Genomic DNA, 20,666 nt, shown 5'->3' on the forward strand with positions numbered 1-20,666 from the left:
GAAGCAGATTATGAAACAAGATGCCGTTCCCCGTCTATCACTGGAGACAGTTTAACTTTCCGATTGCTGCACAACGTAACACGCCGTTATTGTGATCAGATTTTAAAGCCGTATCCCTTTGATAAATGTTTGAACTTTTCTAGATGCAGTAAACGAATTGATCTTTCAGAATTTGGTCCATCGTTTGACATCGCGGGTAATACATCTTTCTGGTGTGGTTATTTGAAACGTTCTTTATCCTGTGCTAATGATGCTGCGTTAGATGAAGAGTGTACGATGGCACAAAATACGGCAATGAAGCTTCATATCCATATTCTGCTAAGAAGTAAACTAAACAGTTCTTGTCCCCTGGAAGCAACTTTGCCATTGTTAACATCACCAATTATTATCGACGATTCGACGAATGGATCTGGTACAGTCGTAAACTTTGTTAATTTGATTATTGTCGTATCTGTGCAGTTGTTTACCATTATTTAGTTTAATTATCAAACGTTTTTTTTTGTTTCGAGTAAATGCTTTGGATATTCAACAGCTGCTTTATGTGCACCTTTCCAGAGTAAGAATTGTCAACTACTGTCTTGTACAAAGTATAATGTAGTGCGTCATGGTCTTTGTTTAATTTATTCATTTCTTATCGTTCAGATAAAAATTGTAAACCAGCAAGTTTCAACATTTATGTCGATTCCCTAATATAGAAATGGGTTTTCATATAGCTGGTTCATGTGAACAATATACCAGTCGATACTTCTATTTCTATAGCTTCCTTATACATGTACAACTAGTAATGATCTGATTTAGTGTGATATCCGACTTCTTAGATACAGTGATATAATATTCTCAATGTTGTCATATGTCTTCCTTGATTGAAGTGTGTTCATTATGTACTTAATCAAAATAAAATAGGATATACAATATTTGTGTATCAATTAAGTTTGTATAATTTGCCTTCAGCTCTTCTTGGGAAATAAAGTTAGAAATGTGTTTCGTGGTATTCATCTTCAAATTATACACATATACCAGTCAATGTATGAAAAAAGGGCGTCAACCTCTAAAATATTACAAGATAAGGTTTTTGATGGTTTCTGGTAGTGTTAAGTGTACTGAATAACATTCTAAAAATTTACCAAAATGAAAGTACTGGAAAGTCACAGATTTTGAGGGTAAATGCCAGGTTCTTTTTTTAAAAGAATGGTCAATTTACGAAAAAGGGAGACACCCCCCCCCCCCCCCCCCGGCCCAACAATTGCATGAAAAGGTTTATTGGTGGTTTCTGGTAGTGTTAAGTGTACTGAATGATATTCTAAAAGTTGACCACAATGGATGTACCGGAAAGTCCCGGATTTTGAGGGTAAATGCAAGTTTTTTTTTTAAAGATGAGTAGTGGTTAGCGACCAGTTCCTGGTAAAAAAAATCATCTTAGAATTCTCAATTAAGGATAACTGACACGTCTATTTGCCAACGATATTGACTAACCTCTTGGTATACAATTTTTATTCCGGAACATATCTCATAAGCCGTTAAATTTTGAGGATAAGTTCCTTTAAAAGGTAAAACTTCAGACAAGCATAAAGTCGTCAATTTTTAAGAGAAACAAATGAAACTGATACTTTTCCTCTGTTCACGTATATTTTACTAATAAGAAATTGAAACACATCTGACTTAGTTTTTGGTTGCAATTATTACACTGAACACATATCAGAAGCCATTTTGATTTCAAACTTGCATTTTCCATACATGCATACATAATACTATTTGGTTGTTAATTACTAATAAGACAGGGGCTGCGTATCCCTGTCTACATTTTCCATACATGCATACATAATACTATTTGGTTGTTAATTACCAATAAGACAGGGGCTGCGTATCCCTGTCTACAATTATCATAATACATACGTGTACCTGAAAGCAAGTTTGATTTAAAGTATTGAAGGTATTGATTTAAAACATTTAAGTGGGTAAAACGTATGTTATTGTAAATTTTTATGCTCACATTACTTGTATTTGTAACTTGTGAGATTTGTCCTACAACTCCCTTATCACCAATAAACAACAAGAAAGAACAAAACACATTTTCTGTTGGAATTCATTGTTCATTACATTTTTGAAAATCAATATAACCGACCCAAATACTGTTAAGTTAGGGTGCTTAGCATTCAGTTAGTGATAAGTTGAACGTTTGAACATTAAAATCTGTCCCATGAGGTACAAGAGTAGATTGCATCCACGAACTTGACACATCACTTACCCAATTAGAATATCTTCAGGAAAATGAAATCCTTTGGGTGATAAATTGGAATTAACCGTGCGATTGAGAAAAGAGTTATTTTTCTACATAATTTTAGTTTGACGACGCCAACTTGTAAGAAGACTCGAATACAGGTTTAAATGAAAATCCTGCTTTTTTTAATATTGATAAGATATCAATTTTAGCTCTATAGGAACAGGAAATAGCCTATTTGCAGCCCACCCAGCTAGCCTTTCGTAACAAAGGTTAATACTGCCGAGTTCTAAAACATTCCATCAAGCACTTTTTTACACGTGTTGTTGTTAAAGCTGTCATAAGTTTTAGCGTAAATAAAGAGATTTGCGATCGAATTGCTATAGAGTTCTTCTTTAATACGACTAAGTCCAAATGAGCAATCACTGCGAATTTGAACAAATCCAACATGAACTACACTGCAGAGCATTCACAAGAAAAGTTCGACGGACTTACCAGCAGTGACGAACATCCTTGACGACAAAATTTGTTGGCATAAAAGAAACAAAGGTACAGTCTAATTTTAATTAGATAATTCACAAACCGGCCACAAGAGAAGTCTGAATAATTATGCCTATTTTATCATTTGCCAAATCTAGGAATACATTATAATTTAATGTTAATCTTTAGAACCACATTGAAAGAGTGTTGTTGTTGTTTTTTTTAAATATATATAGACAGCCATGTAGTTCTCGTAGGGAAAAGATGTAGGAATTTCCATCAGCAGACTCGCCGAGTCTGCATGGGAGCTGGTTTTAGAGAATGACTTTATTATAACTATGTAACCTATATGTAGCAGTGCTTAATATAAAAGGTAGAGCCGAAATCTGGTATTTGTTGTTCTTGTTGATGATATCATTTAAGATGCAGTATATTCAATCACAACATGAAGCTGTCATTAATGTCGGATGCCAGAGTGGCGTTTAAAGGTACGTCCTAACCAGTTAAGGTTTAATACATATATGCGACCAGAAACAATACTAGACGATAATGCATGGGTTATGTATTGTTTAATGGTCGAGAGCGAGACATTAAGTAATATATTGTAACAACATGAGGGCCGTAGGCCCGAATGTTTTTACAATATATTACGCAATGTCGTAAGCTCGAGACCATTAAACATCTTAAAATACTGACACTCCGCACGAGCTTTTACGTCACACTAGTCCAATATCTCACTGGTATGAATAAAGTACTATTGGCAAGTTGCCCGTACGATTATTTGAAATAATGGTACGCCAACATCAAAGGGTGACGTCACATCTGTATTTTAAGTATTGTTTAATGGTCGAGAGCGAGACATTAAGTAATATATTGTAACAACAAGAGGACCGTCAGGTCCGAGTGTTTTTACAATATATTACGCAATGTCTCAGCTCGAGACCATTAAACATCTTAAAATACAGACACTCCGCACGTGCGTTTACAGTGAAATACGTCACTCGAGTCTAATATTTGACAAGGTACGATTGGCAAGTTGCCCGTACGATTATTTGAAATAATGGTACGCCAACATCAAAGGGTGACGTCACATCTGTATTTTAAACACTTTTATACCGGTACTATACTATTTATACTATTATACAAGTTTCGGTCCAATTTTTAGGTAATTCGGGCTCAATCATACTCAATCATAATTATGATGTTAAGGTGATATATTTTAATGGTTTTGAAAATAAGGTAAAAAATGCTGACCTCTTGAGGGTCCACGAGCTCAAAAAGTGATATTTCGTACAATCAGGGGTCATTACGATTCAGTATGCGCCAATATGGAAAGGAGCCCAGACCTTTGGGATATATCAAAATTGGATGAAAATTCGAACCTCTGGATGGTTCCACAGCCTGGGTATTACATTTTGTCGGACAGTTTCGGTCCAATTTTCACAAAATTTGAACTCAGTCGTAATTATGGTGTTACGGTGATATATTTGAACGGTTTTGACAATCAAATAAAAACTGTGAGGTATAGAAGGCCCACTAGCTAAAAATGTCGAGATCTTTTGGTTATAAACATACATGGTCAGTTTCATCAAAATCGTATAAAAATTGTGACCTCTAGAGTGTCCACAAACCTTGGTATTATTATGCATATATTTGCCAAGTTCAGAATTGCAGGAACAACCATCGACTGTGTTTGCATGGTAAGGGATTAGAAAAGAAATAAAATTTCACTTCATCCTAGGATGGTGCCCGCCGCCCCCGTCAATCAAGAATTGCTTCCGCCGGCCCTGATATATACTGATCACTGTAGCCCAACCTGCTGTAAACGGTGTGCTAAAAATTTCATAACAAACAATATTTAACACTAAATGATCAATAACTATTATCCCCAATCGGCATTGATACATATAAATATAAATGGACAAATGTTAAAGATAAAGACAATGTCAATCACCCAGACCAAAAATTCCTGGATTGTCTGTTTTCTCTAGGAGAAATTGTGGATAGAATACATAACAACAGATTCTTAGAACATTCATTTAAATTGAGTGTTGACCAGTGATTCTGGAATGTTTGAATTTCTTCCCACTTTTTTGTACTATTTACCTGACATAACATTATATTATATTGCTATCATATTCAATGAACCCACATCTGTGTTAGTTAAATAGGGGAGTTTACGAGACAAGTCTAAAATCTAAAAATAACACAATACTTGTATTACTTGTATATACTTCCTTGTCATAATGTAAATGTAAATCACTGTAAAAGATATAACCACTATAATTTTTACTGGATATCAAAGTAACAAGGATATAAATTAGATTAAGTTTACCTGTGGTAAAGCATTTTAATTTCTGTTATTATTTTTATAGTGATTAATTTAATACTTGGTAATGCTGAGAATTTTATCATGTAGTATGAATTAATTCAGTTTATGAAATACATGTGCAGAGTTTCAGAACTGGGATGTGAACTTAAGTATTTGACAAAAACTGTACAGTCAAATTGCCTATGGTAGTCTCAAATGAAAGAATATTTATGAGGATTAAACATGTCAATAAGAAAATGGAATGTACACTTATGAGATTTTGGATATGATCATTATATAATTTCAGCAGGATCTATTCAATATTAAACAGGTATGTTATTAGAGGTTCACAGTTCAAACAATCATTTCAGAACTTAGGATTAAAAAAACTGCTTCGAAATATTATACATTATACATTTTTTAAAAATAGATAAATTAGGTCTTCATAGTTGCCTTTCAACCTTAAGACTATTTAGATATTTTGCTCTTTTGTCACCACAAAAATAAAGGGCCAAGTATTTCAATAACTTGTATTCTTCAAACACCATCACATATTGCTGTATAAAATCAACGTCTAAAGATGCATTATGTAAGATTTAGATAAAGAGCTGGAAGTTCTTGCTGTTGTAGTTCAAACATATAGATAATAAAAAATGAATATATTGAAAATTTCATTCAAATTACTTTATTCTGAGCTAAGTTATGACTGTTTAACGATATAGCGTAGATTGTTCATTATCGTAGCAATGGTGATTGACAACCGAGAGTTAGACTTGATTGCCCATTTTATTGTTATACTTTTAAATTTTGAGGATGTGTAAATCTATCTAAAACTCCACCATCCGATGGTCTAGAGAGTTGATTTGAAGCCAAAAGAAAGATCTACAATAGACAGATTTATGTCTTACATAATGCATCTTTAATTAGTGGTGTATTCAGGAGTTTGGGGAGGGAATTTTTTATCCCAAAAATTAAACCACGTTGACTAATTTCAATAAAATCTCTATTCAAACATAATATTAGTGTCTGTTGATGACCTCATCTGACAAGAGTTAGCTTACATGCCTAAGTAATATTGTGACATGAAGGCCAATGTCGTACTGCATGATTACACAGGGACAATATAAGTATAAGTATCATATCATTTATGTATACAGCAAGTAACAAAATTATAACTTTACCAGGATACAGGTATACCCATGACCTAGTAGTTCAAAGAAAAAGTTCAACAAAGCAGGTTATTATGCTTAGTCATAATAAGTACACTATTAAAATAAAGACTTCTTTATCACTCAATAACACATTCTACAGTAAATATCGCTTGTGTGATAACTTTCATAATCTACTGTACATATATCCTTAGGAGATATCACTTTACATGAATTTGATTGGTCAATTAAACAACGGCTGCCAGGCACAATATACGCCCACATTTTGCAAGAGATGGATAGAGAACAAGCTAAAAACAACCAGCGGCTGCCAGGCAGGATACGCCCACATTTTGCAAGAGATGGATAGAGAACAAACTAAAAACAAACAGGATTTTTGGTCTGCAATGCGCAAATATCAAAAGGGACTGAGATCTTTGGGACATAATGATATATCAGAATCCGATAAAAAATGTGACCTCTAGAGGGTCCACAACCTTTGTATTGCATACTTTTACACAATTTGCATACAGAGAGCGGCCATTTTGTTGGGCAGTTTCATTTCGATTTTCCCGAAATTCGAATTCAACCGTCATTATGATGGAATGGTGAAATATTTAAATGGTTTTTAAAATCGGAAAAAAAATTTGTTACCTCTAGTGACTCCGCAAGCTAAAAATGCGATTTGCGGCCATTTTGTTGGGCAGTTTCATTTCGATTTTCCGGAAATTCGAATTCAACGTCATTATGGTGGAATGGTGAAATATTTAAATGGTTTTTAAAATCGGAAAAAAAATTTGTTACCTCTAGTGACTCCGCAAGCTAAAAATGCGATTTTCGAACAATCAGGAGCCATAATCCAGGAAGTTACGTTCAGATATACGCGATTATCAAAAGGATCCAAGATCTTAGTGTGTAATGGTGATATATTCACATGGTTTTTTTAATTTGGATAAAAATTGTGACCTTAATTTGGATAAAAATTGTGACCTTAACAACAGGCTAAAAACATGATTTTTCATACAATCAGGGGCCATAATTCTGGAAGTTATTACCTGATATGCCTGAATATCGAAAGGAACCAAGATCTTTGGGTTATAAACTTACATTTCAAGTTTCATCAAAATCAGAAGAAAATTGTGACCTCTAGAGGGTCCACAACCTTGAGAATGAGGGGCGGCCATTTTGTCTGTCAGTTTTGGTCCGATTTTTACGAAATTCGAACTCAACCATCCTTAGGGTGTAACGGTGTTATACTAAAACTTTTTTTTAAATCGGATAAAAATTATGACCTCTATAGGGTCCACAAGCTAAAAACACAATTTTTCGTACAATCAGGGGCCATAATTCAGGAAGTTTCGGTCCGATACATGCCAATATTGAAAGCAACCAAGATCTTTTGGGGATAAAAATATATTTCAAGTTTCGTCAAAATCGGATAAGAATTGTGACCTGTAGTGTCCACAAACAATTGTGGACGGATGGACGAACAGGGGCGATGACAATATACGTCCACATGAAAATGTGGGCGTATAAAATAACATTGCCAAAGACTCGTAGGAGATTCTTTTAATGTTGAAGAATTAAAAAAAAAAATTTTCAAAGATCAAAAAATCTATTGATCAATAAATGAAACTGCTGCGGATGCTATGTTCCTGTCGATCTATATCTCTCAACCAATCAAAACTAAGATTAATAGTTATGCTGGCAATTGTTGACCTATTTTAAAATTCCAAACAAATACAAAAGACTAACAGAAAGACACAGAGCAATAATTCTTTGGTTCCTGTACATTGTTAACATTCATAACATTGACAAATTTAAATTCAGTGACAAGGTTGTGTGAATTTTTGGGGCTGCAAATTAAAAAAAAAACAAACAGATGCCTCTCCAACCATTTTCAGCTTTAGTCATAGAAAGAATAAAAAGTCTGAATTATTAATTGGCAGATGGAAAAAGTCTTGAGCAAGCAAACTATTCTAACGGTACATACGGCTGGACTATATGACGTCGTACGTAGTAAACTATGACATCACACTTTTGGATACAATGTCGGCACTCACTCGCAATGTTTATCTTCATAATTAACTGTATTAATAACTTTTTTCAGTAGAGAAAACCTTTTAATTATTAGAATTATATACATTAATAATTTATTTTCCAGAGAATGTCTTTCCTTTAATATTATAAGACGTAATTAATGAAATAAAATGAAATGGAGTTTAACATCCTACTTTTCTGCACCAACTGGACTGATGAAGCAGGCTTACGGCGTACTCTTATTTCGAATTCTAACTTTCAAGGGTTCTTTTACGTGCATGTCAATGTGTACACAGGACCGTGTTTTTTCTTAACATCCAACCGACTAGACACTGTCCTTGCCAGGCCCTCCAGGATTCTTTTACGTGCATGTCAATGTGTACACAGGACATCAGTTTTTTGTCCAATCCAACCGACTAGACACTGTCCTAGCCAGGCCCTCCATCCTCAACCACTGACAAGGGGAAAATTACATACAGGACATAGATCCCTCCCAGATAGTACCTTCTATTTACAGTCTTTATCTTTTGTTCTTTTCTCCCCTTTCGCATTTCCACTTTTGAATTGACATTAATTTATGCCAGAGTTTGGTGAACACTTATGCTTTAGAGGTGGAATGGTAACAGAGGGAAATTAATGATGTCATATGTCCATATGTATGAGTTACCTGGGTTTGTCTTCTTACAAATGATACATCAAATTTGTGTATCTAAAAATTTTAATTGTAAACTTCGTATACAAGCATTGGAGCAATACATGGACAGAGACCATTTTCGACACAAGCCAACAGTGAGGCTGATGTCCCCCGCCGAAATCCCAAAATAAATAGATGACACATATTAATTTATCAGACATTTATTTTTTTCAAAGTATCAAGCAATCAAACTGATTATCAACGATACACTAAGTTTCATCACTCTCTATATATCGATAGAATCAAAGTTATCTTGCCCTAAAGCATCAACCAATGAAATTGCTTAGCTCTGCTTAGTTTAGCTCAGATGTTAATCATTGAACTCAGTCAAGACATTCACCTAATGAACATCTACATCAAGTTTAAACATTCTACCTCAATTAAAAGTTGTTATGTTCCAAAGTCTTAACCAATCAAATTGCTTATCGCTCCTTTTATATTAGCCTAAGCAGAAAATACTCATCATCGATTTGAACTTAGTCAAGGTAATAATATAATGAATCTATACTCAGAGTTTCATCACTCTCACTTAATTATAACCAAAGTTATCATGCCAAAGCATCAACCAATCAGATTGCTTATCTCTGCTAACCGTAAGCAGACAATGTTTATTATCAAACAGTGAATGCCTACACCAAGTTTGAACATTCCACCTCAATTAGAATGAAGAGTTATTGTGTTCCAAAGTCTCGACCAATCAAATTGCTTATCACACTGCTTACCCTGAGTCGATAATGTTCATTAGTCAAGGTACTGATGTAATGAAACTATACACCAAATTTCATCACTCTGACTTAATTAGAACAAAAGTTATTGTGTCCCAAAGCAATAAACAATCAAATTGCTTATCTCTGCTTACCCTACGCAGAAAATGCCCATCTTCGAACTCCATCAAGGCATTGACCTAATAAACACCTACACCAAGTTTGAACATTTTAGCTCAATTAGAAGGAGAGTTATTGTGTCCCAGACAGACAGACGGATGGACAGACAGACAGACCGACAGACAAATCCATTTTAATAGTCCCCTACTTTCTTCAAAAGGCGGGGGACAAACATAGAGACAAGAAACAAGAATTATCATTAAAGTCAATGGGAGAATATGTAGTGGTCTGTCTCCTACATTATTATATTTTAGACAGCCTACTAACATGATACTGATTCTGGTTGACTTCAATTATCTTATTAGCTGTTCACATACAAGCTATATCTCACCTATATACACAGGCCAAGTTTTAAAGAGTGATTATTAGAAACTGGAATCAAAGAGGCATTGTATCAAAGACCTACAAATGTCTTCCCTCCTGTCTGACCATTGTGAACCAAAACGTAACTATTCTGTTCCCGTCTCTTTAGTTTTCAGTCTCCTCTATATATATGGCTAAATGGTCTTCCTTGTTACCTGGACAATAAATCTGTCAATATACCTTTACCACATCAATAGTCTTTCTGTAATAGAAAAGAAATGAAATGAAATGGGGTTTAATGTAATACAAGGCTAATGAAGATGGGCATATGATATGCAATGTTCACTGAGGTAAATTTTGCTCAGGCATCAAATTCCAAATGTCAAGGGTTCTTTTGCGTGCATGCAGGACTAAGTGCTGTTCTCTGTCAGGCCTTCAGTCCTACACCCCTAACACAGGATCGAACCTGGAACATCCTGGTTAGTGAGGCAGCGCCTTAGTCACAGATCCAACGTGGCTTCCTTTATAGATTAAGCTTTATGATACAATGTGGTCATTAATACACAAAGCCATTTATATCCATAGACGCTGCGATTAAGTGGCTGAAAAAAAGTTGGCAGAGGATCAACCAGGAATTTACTTATGCTTTGATATTTATGGTAAATGGATTAACGATTAACGACAAATACAAGCTAATAATTGATTCTCTCACAATCAAGTCACATGATAAACAGGGTTGGCATAGGATAGTTTTCTTCCGATTCAAAAGCAAACTTTTGTGAGATAAATTAGTTTGAATATGTTTTAATACAAATATATCATTAAAACTGATCTATACAGTCTTGTCAAGTTCGTTGCTTGGGGAATAACCTTTACGTTATTATTTTACTTTTGGTCACCAACTGGATCACTGAGATGTTTAACCAATTGAAGAAATTTTTTATCATGATAATTGTTTTATCATTAACAATTGGCACTGCCAAAAAAGATAATCAAGCACTGAATGGTGTGATACTTATTATTTGTTCATGTCCATATTGATTTTTAGAATATTGGCTGAAAAAACGATAAAAAATGTTGATTTTTTTTAGTAAAGTTCAGGAATTTATGAAGCTTATTTTTATAAAGTATACTAAAGATAAACTGTTTGAATTAAAGATAAACCATTTGGAGAGCCCCCATAATGGAGTTTTTACTCCCTTCATTATAATCTAACTGTTGATAATGAGAAGTTGTAAAATTAGAAGAATTACAATCACTTGTATATATTCATTATCACATTTTCTGAATAATTATAATTGTCACTATTGTGAACTGTGATATTACAATGATTCATTCACCATGCAGTGTTTGATCCTTTGTGATAAATCTAAATAACTTGATACAATATTAATATCCTTAATATTAATGTATTTAGTTTCAAAATGTATACGGTATATAGAAGACCAACAGTCATTTTGAACTTGTTAATAACTGTTGTTTTTAACGGACTATGTCAGGCATAACAATATCGGATTAAGAAGCAGTGAATTGGGGGGGGGGGGAGAGGTGGGTCCAAATCTAGGGTGCCATCCACAATCCCACCCCACGATAGATGTCAACAAAAATTGTAATAAAATGCTTAATATAACACTGTGCGTCCTGGTAGAACATAGATCGCATTGCCTATATAGTTGTTTTCTGATTGTTATCTCCCTAGAAAACAGTTCTATTCAGGTTGATGTAAAGTTCATTTCATATTATGATTGTTATTGATTTTGTTATTCTTTTTTTCTTTTGTAAACCTTGGGGTCGCTTACTTGGTCTCAGGAGTGCTTACTTGGTCACACACATGCACCCCCTCGACCCTGCCTTATGGGGTTTATCAAATTTGTTTTAAAAAACCTGTATAAGTACCACACAAAGCAACATTCCTAAAAATCTTGCCTGAAATCCATCAAGTTGTTTAGAAAAAGTAGGCAAAAAGTTCAAAATTGCCCTCTTTAACTTGCTCCCACCGTGACCAAAACTAAGCATTACTCAAGCAACATATTAAACAGAATTTGTTGGAAACCTTCAAATAGTTCTGGAGAAGAAGTTGAAATTTTGACAGATGACAAACATAGATGACCCAATGAACAATCCCTGTGAAATTTAAAATGATCCCTAAAGAACTTTGACCTCCAGAATATTTACAGTAAATTGTACGTTAACATGACAGTTTGCACTAACTTTGTGCTACATACTTTGTTTATTTTAATTTGAAGTGTATGAATACTAAAGCAAAAATTAAACTTTTTTTATTTTTAAAACAGATTAAAAATGGCAAGTATAAATACTACTATTGCTAGTATTAGCACTACTACCAGTACAGCTACTACCGGAACTACTATCAATAATGCTACTCAGTTAAATACTGGCACCTCTAATTCTTCATCCTTATTAACAACAGCATCTACGACTACCAGTACATTAACAGCATCTTCCACAGCAGGGAGCACTTCAACACCAACACCCAATGATAACGAAGGTAATAGTTACCTGCTTAAACTGATGATTGAAACAAAACAAATTGAAACCTAACTTGATAGGGTAGAAACATGATAGGCTTAAGCCAGGATGCGTACGAGTTATTATTATTTTCACATTTTCAAAAAATGGCAATATTTGGAGTTTTTCACTGTACATTTGTAACTGTTTTGCGCAATATATCATTTTATAGGTTTTTAGGGGTACTGAATACAAATGTCATAGTTTAAGGGGTTGATCCAACTATATCCACCATCTTCGTTTTCAAAATGGCCACCAAAATAGCAATTATTGGTGTTTGTTACCCTATCGTGTAATATGTCATTTTGGAGGTTTTCCAGGCTGTAAAATTATTTTTTTACCACTGAAGAAGCATTTTTCATTGTTGTACAGGATTGTTATAAAAATCTGTAACATCATATGTAACGGCATTGTTGCATTTAAGCGACATTGATTACCAGAACTGTCATAACAAGGACATTGACAAAAAAAAAACCCTGAGCGTGAATAGAGAGCTATAAACAAACACTATTTACTGTGGCAATAATGAATTACAAGAATTTTAATTTATTATTTACTGGGGGTATGGATAGCTGTTTAACATTCTAGAATGGAAAAGGTTGGTGCAGGTACATTGAATGTACTGATATCTGCTAAGCTTGATGAAGTTGTCAACAAGGATGCAGCCAGGGCTCACATTGAATTTCAATTTTTTTTCTGCCATAATGGATAATAATTTTTATATAAAAACATGTTCATATATTTTTTCGTGCAATTCGTAACAAAACATCCATAAATCCTGCGCCATATTCACATTTCCTGTGACAGTGTTATAATTTTGAACAAATGAGAATAGTCCATACATTAGTAATCTATGTATTGTATATTATAACTTTTATCATTTCTATTAATCTCACCAATTAATTAGCACATTAGTGGTCAGGAGATTAAGGTTAATTGAGTAATCGAGTTCAGTTTCTTGATCATCAAAGAAGCAGCCACAGCTATATGTGTGTTCTGTTATCTTTGTCAAACAACTGAATTAAAATAAGGTTTTGCGTGTACAATAGGTCTATTGTTATTTTCAGGTACCGTAACGGTATCAGAATCTGAATCCCTGATAGAATGATATAAATTTCCATTTCATTTGTAAGAGATGCTTACATTCACTTTAGTGCATTCTCGCGGCGGAATAATGAAATAAATGGCGGACTGTTTTCTCACTCTAGAATCTTCGCTATTTGACTTGTTCTCGCCTTTCTGACACATGGTGATAATAGAATTTGAAACAATAATATCCAATTAGGCATGCTTGTAGATTTTACATGCCATATGAAGCCACAGTAAACGGATTCAACTATCAAAATATAAGACGGAACAAATACCCAATAAACACCGCTTGGATTAATTATTCAGAGTAAATAATGACTTGCGGAAGGCTTTATATGTATCATTGTCAATTATCAATCCACTAATCATTAATCCATGACAATTGATTAGTATTACTCAATGACATGATCCAGATTTTCAGCTAGTTGATTAATTTATAGTATGCTCAGGGGCAAATCCATAATTGTGCTTTATCCTTTATCATCAGATGATGCGACAGGATGGGCACTCAAAGCGCGAGATAATGATATAGATGTGATATCACAATTAATGCTTTTAATCAATAAAATTAAATCACAATGTCATCGTATGAAATTCATAATAAAAATTGACGTCAAACAGGATGTTGGATTACTCTGTTTAAAAAGCTCAATGTGTATATACGCTAAAATGACGATAGAGACCACGTATTTCTCAAAAAATTTCAAGCGGAGGGGGGGGGGGATTACATTTTCTCAGGAACCTGGCAAACCCCCTCCTGCAAAAATTCCTGGATACGCCCCTGATGCTGCCACACTGTGACTGACACTCAATGGCAATCTATATACAATTAGAATTTTAAGATTTTTTTCTGCTTTTCTGAGAGAAGAATCGGAAGTAACCCAGAACATTATTGCCAAAACTAAAGTTTTTAGCGCCATTAATAAATTGAAACCGACAACGTGAGCCCTGGACGCAGCCATGACACTATAATGAACCCTGCTTAGTGTCTGGGCCAAGTTGCTTTGACTTGATAGCAACCAACCCAGTTTGTTTACGCACTGTATTAGCTTTTAAAACTTGTTTGCATTCATTGAAATACTTTGGTCATATTTATAAACTAGACTAGAGATTCACTGCTTCACAACGATGCAAAGTATTACGTAAGGGGATTAACTGGTCGTCCCGCTGCAAGCAGAGAAAAATAACTAATTTCGCTGATAATTTTAACAAAAAAGGAAGATTTATGAGTCCAGTACAAAATGTCCAAATAAAGGTGTTTTAAAATGTTTTATTGCTCTCTTGATCTTTTGGGTTGATAGATAGTATATTTATATACTCATTTTTGTAAAAATCACACTATTACACTATACAGCATATCCCCACACGATCCCACAAGTGTATGGACATTTATTAAATACAGTATGCCATTTATTTTGAACTTAGTCATTGTTGGAGTTCAAAATTATTTTTTAAAAAATATCAAAAAACACTTACAAGTTCTGTTCCCACGTTCTAAAATTAATGCAGAGTGACACCCCCCTCCCCCCTCTTAAAAAAGAAAGTCAGAACCAGTTGCTTAGTGAACCAAAACGAATTACGTCACAATGTTTTCATTACGTCATAATCATTTTAGTTGGTTTTCCTGTCATTAAAATAAATAAACAAGAGCATCGCTACCGCTGCAATATACGTCAACATTCCTGCTTTGATTGATAAGTTACTTTTTAAAATGAAGAGCATGAAATATAAAATGGCTGCAATGACTGTAATATGACAAGAGGCATAGAAGGCTAGGTGTTGGGGGTTGTTTTGCCAAATTTACAACTCTGTACTGAAATAATTGATATGCTGAGTTTGAACAAAATCTGTTAATAATCTCAAAAAATTAACAAGAAAGTGAGTGTGATAAGACACCCCTGGGGGTTGAGACATGCACCAAAATAAACAGTTGTCACCTTATGGTATAAGGTATAAATATGCCAAGTTCCAAGATGATCTATTCAGAATACCAGCCTGTAGACAAAAACACAAAATTTGGGCGTGGTTTTGCCCCTAGGGGTTGAACATGGACCAATATAAATAGGTACAACCCTATGATGGATTATACTGAATTGGATCCAAATCAGTTAATAACTGCAACCTGTAGATTATTTACAGACAAAATATTAACAAAGAGTGGGTGTGGCACCTCCGTGGGTGCGGTGGACGATGCACCAAAATCAATAGTGGCTGGCCTTAGGGTATAATGAATAAGTATACAAAGTTACAAGATAATCCATCCAGAATTGTTGTCTTCAGCCGCACTTTGGCTATCAGGAATACATGTTTCAAGTTTCAAGATGATCCATTCATAATCACGGCCAGTATATGATAAACACGAAAAATAAGTATACCGAGTTCCAAGAAAATCCATCCAGAATTGTGGCCTTCAGACACTAAACACAAAAACTGGGCGTGGCTCTGCCCCTGGGTCGGGACATGCACCAAAATCAATAGTTGTCGTCCTTAGGCTTTTATGAATATATATACAAAGTTACAAGATGATCCATTAAATATTGTGGCCTGTTGGCAACACATAGACACACAAAGAAAGAATGGGTGTGGCTCAACCCCTGGATTCGGACATTCACCAAAAACAATATGGGTTATCCTTGGGGTATAAGGAATAGGTATGCAAAGTTTCTAAAGGATCTCTTAAGAAATGTGGCCTTTAGCCGAAACAAAGACACGCACAAAATTGGGCGTAGTTCTGTCCCAGGGGGACGGGCATGCATCAGAATTAATAGAGGTCATCCTTATGGTCTTAGGACTAAGTATAAAAAGTTTTCAAGACAATCCATTAAGAATTGCGGCCTGTAGGCAACACACAATCACACAAAAAGAAAATGGACATGGCTCTGCCCCTGGAGGTTGGGCATGCACCAAAAACAATAGGTGTGATCCATAGGTAGGGTGACCCATGCACTCTAAAGAAATACAGTCCACCGCTGATAGTTCGAGTGACCACTGAAGCGTGCACATTCGCCGTGTCGAGACCAACTTTCTGACAGTATGATACTATAAATAGCCATGGCCCGTGCAATTCTCTACAAATCTATCAACTATTACAGCCGTAAAAAAATTATTGTTGACGATTTTGAATAGCAGTAAAATTAAGCTTTTTGGTTATTACAGCAGATTTAGAAATTACGTTCGTTTCATTTTTTAAATCGCTTTATCATTAACTGTACCGTTAAGAGCGGCATCTTTTGGTTTAGTACAAATAATATCTCTGAAACACTCGGGTTAGACAGGAACGTGATACTAGCAGTAGTTTCATTTTACTTTTACGAGCTTCTTAAAACAATTGTTGAGCTAGCTAACGTGCTTATTTCTAAATTAAATTTCTTGTTCTAGCTTTCTGTTATGTTTCGTAAAAAAGTAGTCTTGATTATCCCGACCTGTCAATCAGACGTAGAATGGTCGATAGACTGGTTAAGCGAGACTAATTTCAAAACAAGGGCACGTAACCTATCTTTTACTCAAAAGTGTCTGGATGTTATGGACGACACTTGGAACCAGTTTTCAGTCTATTATTTATAGATGATTAATGGTCATAGCTTATTAAGTACAACATGATCGTTTATTTAGTGACTATAATTGTGTGAAACTGATTTGAGGCTTGGCATATATATAAATATTGTGGCGTAATTTTCGAGATATTTGGAGATATTCATTTATGGTGGGTCATATGCAAAGTTTCAAGATGATCCATTAAGAATTGTGGCCTGCAGGTGACAAACAAATTCCAAAAAAGGGCGTGGCTCTGCCCCTTGGGGGTCGGGCATAAACTAAAAACAATAGAGATCATTCTTATGGTATAAGGGATAAGTATGCAAAGTTTCAAGACAATCCATAAAGAATTGCATCCTGTAGGCAACCCACAGAAACACACACACAGACAGGGGCGACGGCATAATACGTCCACATTATATGAATGTGGAGGTAAATTTTTGCATAAGAATGAATACCAAGAAAAACATTAAATATTTTGGGCTATAATATCAATAAACACCTCTTGTTTAGAATTGATCAGACTGTTATTGCTCATTTGATACTGTAACGTCACTAGAGACACTCAATCTCAGTCTCTAATGATCTAAGCAGTATCAAAAGAGCATAAGTGTACAATAAATTCTAAACAAGATGTTTTTATCTCCTAAATGCTATATCTGGCAGTGGAAACAATTTGATTTTTTTTTGTCAGTAATTCTGAATCCACATATTTCCCTTTACAAAATATTGAATAATTAATTTAAAATAATGTTTATTTTTATTTAGGTATGATTATTGGAGTAGTGTCAAGTATCACAGTCCTTGTAATTCTAGCTGTTATTGTAATGTTCATGTAAGTATTTAAATACAACTGTTACCAGCTAATCAAGGATACCCTGATAAATTGTCGTATCCCTACATCATCGGGATCGACTGGGGCCCTCCTGATTAGTGAGCCAGCATCACACACACCAAGCCACCATGGTCATTTTGAATTAACATAGTTAAATGATCACATGTAGAATTGAAGGGGAGAAAATTCCAACTGTCTAGGATTCTTTCATGTGAGCCCGGATGTGTAGGATAAAGCATGAGACTGAGGTTATGCTGGGGAAAGAAAGACTGAAGAAAATAACCCGAGAGAAAAAAAAGCTGAGGCCGGCAGGCCGAGGGTTTTCTGTCGTGAGGTTTTTCTGAAGTCTTTCTTCCCCGGCATAACCAAAGTCGAGGACTTTATCTTGCTTATAAACCGTCTATGTTTACATGTGCGCAAGATGAGAATATCCCAGAATTCCCACAAGAAAAACCTTATATCATGTTTTCTTATGGGAAAAAAAACTTACCCTGGAAGAATAACCCGTTACAGGTTTAAAGAAAAACTTTCAGAAGAATAACCCCAAATCTCCCTGTATATATCCAAAACCTCCCCCGACTTTCAGACCGCAAGTTATTCTGGGCATAGAATGTACCCCAAAGATCAAAGAGATTTACCGTTACAGGTTTATAAGTTAATAAGAATAGACCCCCCAATAACTTTGCTAGTCAGCCGATCAGGCATTATCATCTCAGACCCTATCAAGATCCTGAAATATTTTGGTCAAGTGCTCTAACCACTCAACTACAGTTAGAAGTAGTAGGTAGGCTATTTAGGCACAGTAGGAACACATCACTGACTTTACTACAGCAAATATGTTAAACTTAATTAGTACTTATATCAGTCATAGTTTTTGAGAACAAGGATTTTCATATTTTAAACATGGTTTTCTAAACATTTTTTAAATCTTTGTATTCAGTTTATGGAGAAAAAGAAAGCAAAATAAACGAAAGAATAAAGCAGTGGGTAAGCTACCAGACATAAATGCAATACAAACCGCAAGGAATTTTAATGAAACAGCAAGTGTTGGACAAATTGATCCAGTTATTGAAATTGAGGATACGATCAGCACGAGTTCATCTACTAAAAGTAACTATTATGATGCAAATAAATTTCCCGTAAAGCTGAAAAATGGTGACAGCTCTGAGTGTGTTAAACGAAAAGAACCAGTTAAACAAACAGAATCAGTTCCATATCATGAGGCTCCCCCAATACCATGTGATCAATCAAAAATTGGTTATGTGAATTTACCCATCGTTAATATCATTAATGATAACAAACAAACCCCTGAATACAAAAATCTTAATGGTACTGAAAGCTCCATCTATGTTAACAATGAAATGATTATTCAAGAAAAGACAGACTCTAATAGTAACTACTATGAAAATACTGATAATTCACCTCTCTACTATAATCAGGAAGAGGACAACCAAGGTTTTGAAATAGGTGAAGACTATGAAAATGCACCAAAGAAAAACATTAAGCCCAGTTCTCCACCTAAGCCTTCAACTCCACCCAAATCTTCTAATCCTAGGCTAGAAACGCCCCCGAAAACTCCTCCAAAACCTCCTAAATGTGAATTATTTAAATGACATCTAGAAGAAAGGTGAACTATTTAGAACAAAACACAACACAAGATATAAATGGATATAACTACTTGAAAACGCAACCGGCAAGTGTACCAAATGCTGTAGTGTGTGTTCGATCTTGTAATAAAATTTATCAAATGTTAAATATGGACCTATATATACATGTAGTTCCTTTGGGGCTACATCGTGAATCTTTAGTTATATCAAAAGGTGTGTTATGGAATATGTCGGTTTTGATGATAACTTTGGTATGGTTTAATGAATGACGGAAAGAGATCAATCTACATTACTTACAATAACTAACCACAGGACAATATATGTGTCACCTTCAGATGAACTGAGCAGCAAGTGTTTGTAGACATTGTCATGTGCCTGACACACATCACTTATAGCCCCGTTTACACTTGGCCGCGATAAGCATGCCGTTCTGGGCACGGTACCAGGCTGCGATAAACTTCAAGAAATTGACCTATTTACATCACTCTAAAATAACCGGTCTCAGAACCGTGCCAAGTACGCCAAATTTTGACGGAACAGATGACAGAGCTGTCAAAGTTTGCGGGGGGGGGGGGGGAGGGGAGAAAGGTCAAGGTTCATTAGGCGTATGAGCAGTAATCCGTGCTCAGACCGGTTAGCGTTTACACTATGAAAATTTAAAGCGAGCCGGTCCTGGTACCGTTCCGAGACCACCTCAATTCAGTGGGCTTGATTGCCACTGTACCTGGCGTGGCACACTTACGTTTGACCCGTTTACACTACAAAAAAGCGAAGCGTGCCGTACCTGGTACCATGCCTGGTATGCTTAAAATTTGTAATGTAAACGGGGTTAATGTTTATTTGGGTCTTTTGTTTTCTAAATGTTTTTACATACCAGTACATCTTTTGTAATCCGACCAAAAAAGAGTTATGCCCCTTGCATTATAATCATGCATAGGCATAATAGCACCAATGCGGTACTTATTAGTTTTAAAATGTTAATAGTTGTAGAATA

General features: G+C 35.1%; 1 protein-coding gene across 1 annotated transcript; it reads left to right on the forward strand.

Annotated features, from left to right (window-relative positions):
- Window positions 1–4,998: 4,998 nt before the first annotated feature.
- On the forward strand, window positions 4,999–20,239 carry LOC126812349 (uncharacterized). Its single transcript, XM_050538711.2, has 4 exons — window positions 4,999–5,340; window positions 12,373–12,587; window positions 17,999–18,065; window positions 19,006–20,239. Exons 2-4 carry the CDS (start codon window positions 12,380–12,382, stop codon window positions 19,676–19,678), a joined length of 948 nt encoding a protein of 315 aa, XP_050394668.1. The 5' UTR covers window positions 4,999–5,340; window positions 12,373–12,379; the 3' UTR covers window positions 19,679–20,239.
- Window positions 20,240–20,666: the final 427 nt, after the last annotated feature.

This window comes from Patella vulgata, chromosome 2 (genome assembly GCF_932274485.2).
Source record: "Patella vulgata chromosome 2, xgPatVulg1.2, whole genome shotgun sequence".
Lineage (NCBI taxonomy): Eukaryota > Metazoa > Mollusca > Gastropoda > Patellidae > Patella > Patella vulgata.